Raw genomic sequence first — 12,486 nt, forward strand, 5'->3', positions numbered from 1 at the left:
TTACATACATAAATGATGCAAATATAAATACACATATACATCATATACAAACATGTAGCATCGAATGAATGATAGGTTGTCGGTAAAAACGGAAAAAGATTAAAATGTTATGGCGCTAGTCGGGTTGAAAAGTCCTATGTGTGTGTGTGTAAGGCAGGCGTTTGCGCGGCAAATTTTGTATACAAATAGCCAATTGAGCTCAACCAACAGTCAAATTAAAGCAGACATTTCACGTATACGTGAGATCAAAAATTAAGGTAACAAACATTGACTTTGATAACTCTCTAGATGATCAACATTTTAACTCAAAAAATGATCTGAAACATTTGACATCTCAACGACGCGTCTAGTACACATAAAAAATTTCATTTGTATGTTTTGTTCTTTTCCACACATAAAATTACATATAAACTTGATGTAAAATAGCAGCTTTAATTTTGACGTCAAATTTACATGTCATTTTACGTATGTGAAAGCTAAAAAGGCGAACTAAAATTTTTCATATGTACTGTACGTCATCGAAATGTCAAAAGTATCATTTCAATTTCTGAGCCGAAACTCTATGGCTAGGATAATTTTTAATACAACTGAACTGTTTTACCTTACAACGAAAATATAGTAACCTAATTATGCAATATGCAACAATTTCAATACATGCATGAATTTATATAATTGTAAAAGTGTATTTAAGTAATATACAAAAAAAATATAAATTTCTATTGAAATAATAAAATAAAGCTTATGTACAAATAAAAAAATTATTACTAACTAAGTAAACGATTGAGTCATATAATCGACATTGTTGAGGTTATAAATTTAACAAGCGTAAGCATTTGTCATTTGTCAAGGAGCTTAATTTGCTGAAAACTCAATTGTGTTTTGTGATCAATAGTAAACACATATGAATACATATATAGTTATTTTATATAAATAATTTTTTACTTTCAATTATATATATACAAGTATGTATGTAAAAATATATTTTTTTATTTTCTTATTTATTGGTCGTTCCTTATTAAGCGAGGTATTTTTTTGATGACCACTTTTTATGATTGTGAATGTAGCAAACATTTGACAATTATTATAATTTTGAAGTAAATGAAGAAAGTGTGAATCGAATAAAAATAAAAAATTCGCATTTACAGAATTCGAAAATCGGCATTTGCATTTTTTTAATTTTTATTTTTTTAATTATTTATTTCGTTCATTTATAAATTAAATTTCTCATATCTCCTACATTCACATGATACCGAAGTTAGTCGACGTCCAATAATTTTTGGATTCCTTTTTAAACAATAAATTATAAAAAAACAATATTTAAAAAAATTAAACCTATAGTTTTTTAAATTGTCCACATGCGCATATTTTTATTTTTTTGTAATTAGATCATTAAAAAATAAATCCGAAAATTATCAATTGTCTGCAAACTTCACGATCGTACATTCACACTCATTCACGTTTTATTCATATTTGTGAACTACGGGTTTGAAACGATTATTAAAATACTTTATAAAATCTAAATTGATGAAATGAAGTATTACAAGTACGACATAAAATAAAAAAAGTTATAAATTACTATCAAAACGTCTGTACGTCCTTCATAATGTTGATATAACACTTAATTTAAAAAGTAAATTATCAAAAAAATACAATCTAATTATATCTGTGATGTTGTTTACAAAATATTTTGTTTCACAGAAATATCTTAATAAGGAATGAATTATATAAAATTATTATGATTTATAAAACAATGTAAAATTAAAATGTATATTTATAGTTATAGATGGAAAAGATAACACAAACAAGGCAATGTAAATACAAATATAAATCGAAAAAAAAATTTAGTAATGATTGTAATACATCCGCATCATTTAAGAGACATCGAATAGAAGGTAAGCAGTATATCTAGATATATAAACATGGGGCATTCCATGCCAAATCGGACAATTTGAAAAATTTTAATTTATGATTTCCTTCATTTTTTGATACTTCGAAGTACCCATCAAAAAACTCTTTACGGTGAATTTTGCGATTTTTCGATGACCCGTTCAAAAATCGCGCTGTTTTGGTTATTTGATCATAACTTCTTTGATAATAGTTACAATCCCTATCCCAAAATTCCCATAGAATCCACTTAACTGCGACAAATACCGCATAGGAACCAATACAGTCTATAGGATCCTATGCGGTTTTTGTTGCAGTTGAGTGGATTTTATAGGAATTTTTGAATAGGGATAAAAACTTTCTTTTGTTTAAAATGTTTATTTTCTAATGTGCTTTTTAGTAAAAAATGCGAACAAGTTCTCCAGAATATTTTGCTATGTGATTTTCAAGTTTAAAACTTAGAAATTTTTTTTTTCAAAATTGATCCTTATTTTAATTTTTATGAAATTTTTTTACAATAAACGAAAATCTTTCGCACAATTTTTAAGCCTATTCTGACCGTGGGACCTTCATAACTAATATTTTTTTTCAATTTTCGAAAATTTGAAAAATGTTATCTTCTTTATTATAAATACCAAATTATGTCACTATTTATTATTTTTCTACTTCGAGCAGTTTTTACAATTTTTTCCGGTAAACAGATTCGGTTCAACATTAATAATTAGTCATTCAGTCAACTCATAACTAAAAGTAAAAAAAAAATGAAGGACAGCGACTAATTAATAATTTTAAACACCTATTTACAGTAAAAAATTCTAAAAACTACTTGAAAGAATCAGAAAATTAATAAATAGTGAACAAAATTGGGATTGATAATAAAGAAAATAAAATTTTTCAAATTTTCGAAAATCGAAAAAAAAATATTAGTTATGAAGGTCCAACGATCAGAACAGAAATAAAAATATACATGAACTTTGAAAAAAAAAAGATTCAAAATATATACTTGAAATTCACATGGAAAAATATTTTGAAGAACTTATTCGTGAATTTTTTTATAAAAATACGCGTATTTTTTTCTACAAAGCACATGGAAAAATGAAAATTAAAAAAAAAAATTTTGATTTAAACCATTATCAAAGAAGTTATGATCAAAAAACCAAAACAGAACGATTTTTGATCGGATCAACGAAAAAATCTCAAAATTTACCAGGAAGATATATGATATGATAAAAAAAAATAACATTTAAGTTATTTTTTCCGAATAAGTCATAATATAATGTACTAACGTATGTCCTAAATCCTACCAAATCTTCGTCTTTATGGTCTCTTTCGATCCCTATATAATTTCATCTAACTCGTTCATTAGTTTGAATCATATTATCAAAAAAAAAATTTTAAAAACACAATTTTTAATATTTGTCGCGGAAATTTTATATATTATTGCTCTGATCTGTGTCAAAACTCATTTAAATCTTAATTTTTATTACTGACATTGATTTCCACCTTAATTTATTTACGTTATTGAACATTATCAGGACTAAAAATTTAAAAACCGCATGTTCATTAATGATTTTCGATTCTTAAATTATTAAACTTTAACATAAAACGTAACTTGTTAGAGCTTAAAAGGCTCATAAAAAAACAATTGCATGTAAAAGCATTTTCGAGCTCGAAGAGCTTCTAAACTAATCAACTGATTCAGCCCATATTCGAACTTAGCCGTGATAATCGCCCATAGAATAATTGTGAAAAATGTCATTAAGATCGGATAAAAATTGTAGACGCTATCGTGTTCTCAAAACTGCGTTATATCCCATGTATATATATATTAGGGTGATTCAAAAAACAAACAAAATTTTTTTTTTTCTTCCAAACAGCTTCAAAAGTTTCGTTTAGATAAAAAAAGACGCCTGTGAAAATTAGAGCTCTTAATATTAATATTAACATTGCCCGCATTGCACTTTTCTATTTCCCATAAGAATAACATGGGAAAAATTTTTTTTATGTCTTCTGGTTTTTATAAGTAGCTAACGATGCGTCATAGGAATAATTGGCAGGCATAATTTTGTAGGGAATTGAATGCTCTACAAAAAAATATTCTTATCATTTTTTGCGGAATCTTTTTGTTCAAAAGTTATTTGAGGTTGAAGTCGAATTCATATTAAATTTTGAGTTTTTCTTACTTTTCTGGCGAAACTATCAGACCTATTACGAAATATTATGAGACCTTTTTTGTAGTGTTACATTCTGGCTTCATAACATATGAGACAGAATATTTTTAATTTAACCAGGTTGACGTCGTTAGGGTGTCGATAGACCCCAGGTGCGTCAGCTGTTGACCTTCTTTTATTTTATGCAAAAAAAGTTTATTGACTTACCATGGTGGGGATTATGGGCCCCATAAGTCGGCCCAAATAATCCCTTGATACGTCCTCTGGGTGCGAACGAGACGAGCTTTGAAGACTCGGTTCCTTCGTAGAGGAAAGTAATCCCAATTGGTCGATCAACCACCAGAGCTCGAAGGCTCAACAAAAACTTCCTCCGACTTAATTCTCGGACGACCTTCGGTGAGGTCCGCGATAACACCTCGAATCCCGCGACCGAGCTGTACCGCACATCCTGACCTCCTGCGTCATCGGCCTCGAAGCATGAATTTCGGATTCGGAAAGGAAACGTTCAGGCTGCCGGGATCGGCGCCCGGAACAGGTGAGAGTATTGGGCTGCCAGTAGCGGCGCCCAATACGAGGTATGTGATTTTTGGGCTGCCCGTAGCGGCGCCCAAAGTTTAAATAAGGAATGCGTATTTAAATAAAATACGGATATATATTTTGCTTCAAGTCCGAGTGACAGGATCAAGCCAGCAGGTTTGTGTAGAGATCTTGGCTCTACCAGATCTTGTGATCCACTGCCTTGTAAACGACTGACTTTAATCGACCGACTTGATTCTGTCGCTCCTTGGTATTATACATTATCAAAATGTTAACGTTGCATCTCAGGTTTCCTATGAGAGAATCGTCGTGGTCCGGGTCTCATGCATCGTCATCTGTTTAGACTATCCGCGAGCCACGGCGACTCTCTTATCGCAAGAGATTTCCGTTACATTGTTGGCGGTGAATAAAAATAATATCGCCAACAAAGTAACGATTTATTAATTTATTAATAAATTATGATTATAAGAAGTGTCGAACCGTTTATTCGCTCACTGTGGCGAATAAATAATTCGAGACTTCAAAAAAAAAATTTCTAAAAATTTTTATTTAAATTTAATTAAAGCCAGAACGTAACAGTAGACGATTTTATTCCCTAAAAGTTATAGCAAATAAAGTTTTTTCGAATTCCACATTGTTGTCTAGTTATTTTCATTTTAATGTCATGGTCATAAAAAAAATAGTCTTCTGACCGATTTTAAGAGCTTGACATTAAAATAAAAATAACTAGAAAACAATGCGGAATTCGAAAAAACGTTATTTGGTATAACTTCTATGGAATAACATTGTCTACAAAAAAGGTCTCATGATAATTTGTAATAGGTCTGATAGTTTCTCCAGAAAAGTAAGAAAAACTCAAAATTTAATATGAATTCGACTTCAACCTCAAATAACTTTTGAACGAATAGATTCCGCAAAAAATGATAAGAATATTTTTTTGTAGAGCATTCAATTCCCTACAAAATTATGCCTGCCAATTATTCCTATGACGCATCGTTAGCTACTTATAAAAATCAGAAGACATAAAAAAAATTTTTCCCATGTTATTCTTATGGGAGATAGAAAAGTGCAATGCGGACAATGTTAATATTAATATTAAGAGCTCTAATTTTCACAGGCGTCTTTTTTTTATCTAAACGAAACTTTTGAAGCTATTTGGAAGAAAAAAAAAAATTTGTTTGTTTTTTGAATCACCCTAATATATATATATATATATATATAGTCTTTTCAACGAATGGTATTTTCGAATTCTAATCAACCAATTATGATGGGTTGTGACAAAATTACTTGAAAAATCGACCATGAGGACAAATACAATAGTTAGATTTTAGAAAAATCTACCTAAAAAGTTTCGAATTTTAGGGTTACGAGTAGCATTAAAAAAAATTCGAGTAAATTGACACTTTTCAATCTTTCTAAATCTTCCTCAATACCAAAATAGTTCCATATTTCGAGTTAAGAGTTGTGTTGAAAAAGATTCAAAGGAATTGACATTTTCAATCTTTCTGAATCTTTCTCAATACCAAAATAGTTCCATATATCCAATTATGACTTGAATTGAAATAAATTAAAATGAATTCACATTTTCCAATCTTTCTGAATCCTTCTCAATACCAAAATAGTTTCGTATTTGTGATCGAGTGTAGGATTGAAAAGAATTGAAAGAAATTGAAAATTTTCAATTTTTCTGAATCTTTCTCAATACTAAAATAGTTCCATATTTTGAGTTATGACTTGAATTGAAATAAATTAAAATAAATGCACATTTTCCAATCTTTCTGAATCTTTTTCAATAGCAAAATAGGTTGGAATCGGAAGGCATTGAAATGATGGAAGATTGAATTCTTTTTAATACTTTTGAATTCCATTATAAGATTTAAAAAGTATTCAAATGATCGAAATTTCGATTCCATTTAATATTTTTCAAAATCTCCGTATGGACTGAAAAGAATTACAATAATTTTCAATACTTTTCAATGAGTATCTAAAATCAGGGACTTCTTAAGTATACTATCTCTGCTACGAAATAAACTTAATGATGATAAAAAAATGAATTGTTTTTTTTTAAATTTTATATTCCTTTAGATTGCTTGTGATCTAATATACTTTGTACTTTTTTTCAGACGATGTGCTTAGTAGTAGCACTGAAAGTGAAACTGGAAGTTTCAGTCGTACAAACTATTCCAGAGAAAGATCGAGAAAAATCACACAATGCAGTCATCATTATCTTAAAAAAAATAGTTTAAATAATTATCCTGATAGAATGGATATCGATCAAAGTGATTTTGGGAGCAATAATGAAGAAGTGAATGAAAACGATGAAAAAATACTTGAAGAAAATGATAACGTAAATGACGATGATGAAGAAATAGATATAGAGGTTGAAGAAGCAGTTTATAACGTCAATAACGATGGTGAAGAAAGAGATAATGAAGATGATGAAGCTTATAGCGTTGATGACGACGATGAAGAAGATGATGGAGCTTATAGCGTTGATGACGATGATGACGAAATATATGAAGTGGATGACGATACTGATATTATGACTGACGATGGCGAAGAAATAAATGAAGTTGGTGACGGAGCTGATATCACGACTGACGATGATGAAGAAATAAATGAAGTGAGCGACGAAGCTGATATCGTGACTGACGATGATGAAGTCATCAACGAAGTGGATGGAAGTGATGCAGAACAGTTACAAAATGACAATGCATACCCGAAATGGAAAGAGTCATACAAAAATAATGTAGACATCGACACATTGACCCAATGGATTATGTTTAAAGCATCGAATGTATCAGTTTTTGAAGTTCTGAATATGATAACCGCAATAACCGTACGCTTTGGTTTAGCTGATGAAATTCAACAAGCTATTTTAGAGCTAACTAAATTCTTAGCTGGCCCGGATTTCAAAAATTTGGATACTTCTAAGTATTTAATGAGAAAAATATTCAATCCGCCAACAAATGCTGTATTACATGTCTTTTACTGCGAGCAGTGTAGTATCCCATTAGCAAAACCTATTACTAAAGAAGAATTAAAGAAGATCAAAAAGAAGAAATGTGACAAATGTGAAACTGAATATGATTTGTCAACGAGTAAAGAAAACTTTTTTATTTCCATCAACTTAGAATATCAACTAAAAAGTTTATTGGCAAATCAATCGATGCGGATTATAATCGATAAGCAATTAGAAAAAAATAGTAATAATAATAATGATAAAGACACTATTAGTGATATTTGCGATAGTAATAGATACATCAGCGATGACTTTATTAAATCGAAAATTGATGATGGAGATATCGTTTTAAGTTTAAATGTCAATACTGACGGTGCGCCTCTATTCAAAAGCAGCCGACATAGTTTTTGGCCCATACAATGTGTCATAAACGAAGTTCCAATTTTACTTCGCCATAAAATAGTTTTACTTGCTGGACTTTGGTACACATCAGCTGAGCCGAAACCACAGTTTATGAATTTGTACATGCATACTTTTATGAAACAAATTTCGAACCTTATGACCGATGGTATTGAGATAATGACTGAACATGGTATTATAAGGAAGTATTTTTGCAAAATTTTTTCATTTCCATTAGATTCGGTTGCTCGACCAGTTGTACAGAATCGCTTACAATTTAATGGGTCTTATGGTTGTAGCTGGTGTTACCAACAAAGCGTGTATAAATCGCGTGCCACGAGGTATCCATTCAAAAGTACGAAACCAGAAATAAGAAATCACGAAAAGTACTTGAAGGACGTGGAAAATTGTGAAAACAATAAAAAGAAACTTCCAAAAACCAAGAAAAACGAACACTATACCTTTAGAGGTATCAAAGGACCTTGTATATTGTCTTCTCTACCAGGTTTTGATTGTATTTGGGGTTTTCCCCACGACTACATGCACGCTGTTCTTTTGGGTGTGACACGTCAGCTGTGGAATACATGGAGTTCTGAATTTTTAACTGTAAAAAAACGCAAAATAATTAATGAACGCTTAATCAACATAAAACCACCGAATGAGATTCACCGGGTTCCTCGGGCACTGCAAAAGAAAAAGTCTTGGAAAGCGACTGAATGGCGCTCGTGGTTGCTGTTCTATAGTGTTCCGATATTGACTGAAATATTGAATCAAGAGCTTTTAGAATCATATAAACTGTTTGTAAAAAGCGTTCAGAAACTTCTTTCCAGCGATATTAGTGAAGAAGACTTATTAACTTGTGAGACAGATCTTCTTCAATTCGTTTACGATTGTCAGAGGTTATATGGAGATTCATTTATGACATTCAATATTCATAGTTTACAACACATGGTTCAAAGCGTTCGAGAAAATGGGCCAGCATCGTGTAATTCAGCGTATCCCTTTGAGAATAATATTTACAACTTAAAAAAAAAAGTAACAAGTCCAAAAGGAGTTTCTAGCCAGATGTCAAATCGATCTTTAAGGCATAATATGTTTGTAAGTAAACTGAATACAGCACCAGATGATCCTTCTTGGCTATTTTGTAAAACTATACTGAATAAACGAAAAGAAGTTACAAAAAAATTTATTAAAACTGATGATGGTGTAGTTTTGATTAAGGATTCGAAAGAAGACTCGACAGATACACTGAAAAAATACTACAGTCGATGTGTATATAACAACACTATGTATCATAGCAAATTATACACAAAAACAAAGAAAACAAATAATAGAATAGTCCGATTAGAAGGTGATCGAATAGCAGAAATCAATTGCTTTTATGAGCTAAATAATTTAAGTTATATTGAAGCTAATATTCTAACAGTTGAACCTTTTGATGGGTTTGAACATATATATAGAGTAACTAACTGGGAAAATGAGCAGACGATTGCACCTGTAACTGAAATTGTCTCAAAATTAATATTCATACAGGTCAGACAAATGACTTCGAGTGATGATAAAACTAATAATGATTATTATGTATGTATAAACCCAAACAATTATGAAGTGCAATAAAGAGTCTTTACAATTTTTTAATTTTTGTGTTATCTCATAATTGATTATATGCTCCTTTCATATAATATATTAAATAAATATGATAGATTAAGTATATGTATTAGTAAGCTTGTTACACGTATGTCACGGAGGAAAGAAAATGATGAAAAAAATATCAGTCAACAGGTGAGTAAATTATGAACAAATTAGAAAAATCTTTATTAATATGAAAATCTAAAAATGTTATTGATACATCGAGATCACGGAACACCAAGTAAGATGCTAATGAATATTTTATTAAATAGAGCGATAAACAATGTAACAAGGCTTACAATAGCTTAGAAATAGCTAAAATTAAGTCGAGTGAAGTCATCGCAGACGTTCCAATAAACCGAAAATAGGAACATATATTATTTACCGATTAAAAAAGATTCGAAGGCGTTCAAAAAATCAAATCACTCTTGATTTCGTTCAATCCCCCAGCAAACCAGAAATTAGACTATTATTTAGCGATTGAAAAGGATTCGACAATATTCAAAAAATCGAATCTCTTTAAATTCTCTCTAATCCCCTAACGAACCAGAAATTAGACTATTATTTAGCGATTGAAAAGGATTCGAAGGTATTCAAAAAATCGAATCTCTTTAAATTCTCTCTAATCCCCTAACGAACCAGAAATTAAACTATTATTTAGCGATTGAAAAGGATTCGAAGGTATTCAAAAAATCGAATCTCTTTAAATTCTCTCTAATCCCCCAACGAACCAGAAATTAGACTATTATTTAGCGATTGGAAAGGATTCGACGATATTCAAAAAATCGGATCTCTTTAAATTCTCTCTAATCCCCTAACGAACCAGAAATTAAACTATTATTTAGCGATTGAAAAGGATTCGAAGGTATTCAAAAAATCGAATCTCTTTAAATTCTCTCTAATCCCCTAACGAACCAGAAATTAGACTATTATTTAGCGATTGGAAAGGATTCGACGATATTCAAAAAATCGGATCTCTTTAAATTCTCTCTAATCCCCTAACGAACCAGAAATTAAACTATTATTTAGCGATTGAAAAGGATTCGAAGGTATTCAAAAAATCGAATCTCTTTAAATTCTCTCTAATCCCCCAACGAACCAGAAATTAGACTATTATTTAGCGATTGAAAAGGATTCGAAGGTATTCAAAAAATCGAATCTCTTTAAATTCTCTCTAATCCCCCAACGAACCAGAAATTAAACAATTATTTAGCGATTGAAAAGGATTCGAAGGTATTCAAAAAATCTAATCTCTTTAAATTCTCTCTAATCCCCCAACGAACCAGAAATTAAACAATTATTTAGCGATTGAAAAGGATTCGAAGGTATTCAAAAAATCTAATCTCTTTAAATTCTCTCTAATCCCCTAACGAACCAGAAATTAGACTATTATTTAGCGATTGGAAAGGATTCGACGGTATTCAAAAAATCGAATCTCTTTAAATTCTCTCTAATCCCCCAACGAACCAGAAATTAGACTATTATTTAGCGATTGAAAGGGATTCGACGGTATTCAATAAATCGAATCTCTTTAAATTCTCTCTAATCCCCTAACGAACCAGAAATTAATCAATTATTTAGCGATTGAAAAGGATTCGAAGGTATTCAAAAAATCTAATCTCTTTAAATTCTCTCTAATCCCCCAACGAACCAGAAATTAGACTATTATTTAGCGATTGAAAGGGATTCGACGGTATTCAAAAAATCGAATCTCTTTAAATTCTCTCTAATCCCCTAACGAACCAGAAATTAAACTATTATTTAGCGATTGAAAAGGATTCGAAGGTATTCAAAAAATCGAATCTCTTCAAATTCTCTCTAATCCCCTAACGAACCAGAAATTAAACTATTATTTAGCGATTGAAAAGGATTCGAAGGTATTCAAAAAATCGAATCTCTTTAAATTCTCTCTAATCCCCCAACGAACCAGAAATTAGACTATTATTTAGCGATTGGAAAGGATTCGACGGTATTCAAAAAATCGAATCTCTTTAAATTCTCTCTAATCCCCCAACGAACCAGGAATGAGACTATTATTTAGCGATTGGAAAGGATTCGACGGTATTCAAAAAATCGAATCTCTTTAAATTCTCTCTAATCCCCCAACGAACCAGAAATTAAACAATTATTTGACGATTGAAAAGGATTCGAAGGTATTCAAAAAATCTAATCTCTTTAAATTCTCTCTAATCCCCCAACGAACCAGAAATTAAACAATTATTTAGCGATTGAAAAGGATTCGAAGGTATTCAAAAAATCTAATCTCTTTAAATTCTCTCTAATCCCCTAACGAACCAGAAATTAAACTATTATTTAGCGATTGAAAAGGATTCGAAGGTATTCAAAAAATCGAATCTCTTCAAATTCTCTCTAATCCCCTAACGAACCAGAAATTAAACTATTATTTAGCGATTGGAAAGGATTCGACGGTATTCAAAAAATCGAATCTCTTTAAATTCTCTCTAATCCCCCAACGAACCAGGAATGAGACTATTATTTAGCGATTGGAAAGGATTCGACGGTATTCAAAAAATCGAATCTCTTTAAATTCCCTCTAATCCCCCAACGAACCAGGAATGAGACTATTATTTAGCGATTGGAAAGGATTCGACGGTATTCAAAAAATCGAATCTCTTTAAATTCTCTCTAATCCCCCAACGAACCAGAAATTAAACAATTATTTGACGATTGAAGAGGATTCGAAGGTATTCAAAAAATCGAATCTCTTCAAATTCTCTCTAATCCCCCAACGAACCAGAAATTAGACTATTATTTAGCGATTGGAAAGGATTCGACGGTATTCAAAAAATCGAATCTCTTTAAATTCTCTCTAATCCCCCAACGAACCAGGAATGAGACTATTATTTAGCGATTGGAAAGGATTCGACGGTATTCAAAAAATCG

General features: G+C 30.8%; 1 protein-coding gene across 3 annotated transcripts; it reads left to right on the top strand.

Moving 5' to 3' along the window:
- The first annotated feature begins 653 nt into the window (after positions 1-653).
- On the top strand, positions 654-9,576 carry LOC130671204 (uncharacterized). 3 transcript variants are annotated; one of them, XM_057474935.1, is made up of 3 exons: positions 654-966; positions 1,778-1,892; positions 6,716-9,576. In XM_057474935.1, the coding sequence occupies exons 2-3, from the start codon at positions 1,784-1,786 to the stop codon at positions 9,568-9,570; spliced, it is 2,964 nt and encodes a 987-aa protein (XP_057330918.1). In that variant the 5' UTR covers positions 654-966; positions 1,778-1,783; the 3' UTR covers positions 9,571-9,576. The 3 variants fall into 3 exon arrangements, with proteins under 3 accessions (XP_057330918.1, XP_057330917.1, XP_057330919.1); XM_057474934.1 differs by having other exon boundaries at positions 654-962; XM_057474936.1 differs by lacking the exon at positions 654-966 and adding an exon at positions 1,612-1,630.
- Positions 9,577-12,486: the final 2,910 nt, after the last annotated feature.

Source organism: Microplitis mediator, chromosome 7, assembly GCF_029852145.1.
Source record: "Microplitis mediator isolate UGA2020A chromosome 7, iyMicMedi2.1, whole genome shotgun sequence".
Lineage (NCBI taxonomy): Eukaryota > Metazoa > Arthropoda > Insecta > Hymenoptera > Braconidae > Microplitis > Microplitis mediator.

Bases quoted from the DNA above. Each gene is read 5' to 3' on its own strand.
- LOC130671204 (XM_057474935.1), top strand. From the start codon at position 1,784: ATGGAAAAGATAACACAAACAAGGCAATGTAAATACAAATATAAATCG. The intron at 1,893-6,715 runs GTAAGCAGTATA...ACTTTTTTTCAG, and splicing joins TAAGAGACATCGAATAGAAG to ACGATGTGCTTAGTAGTAGC.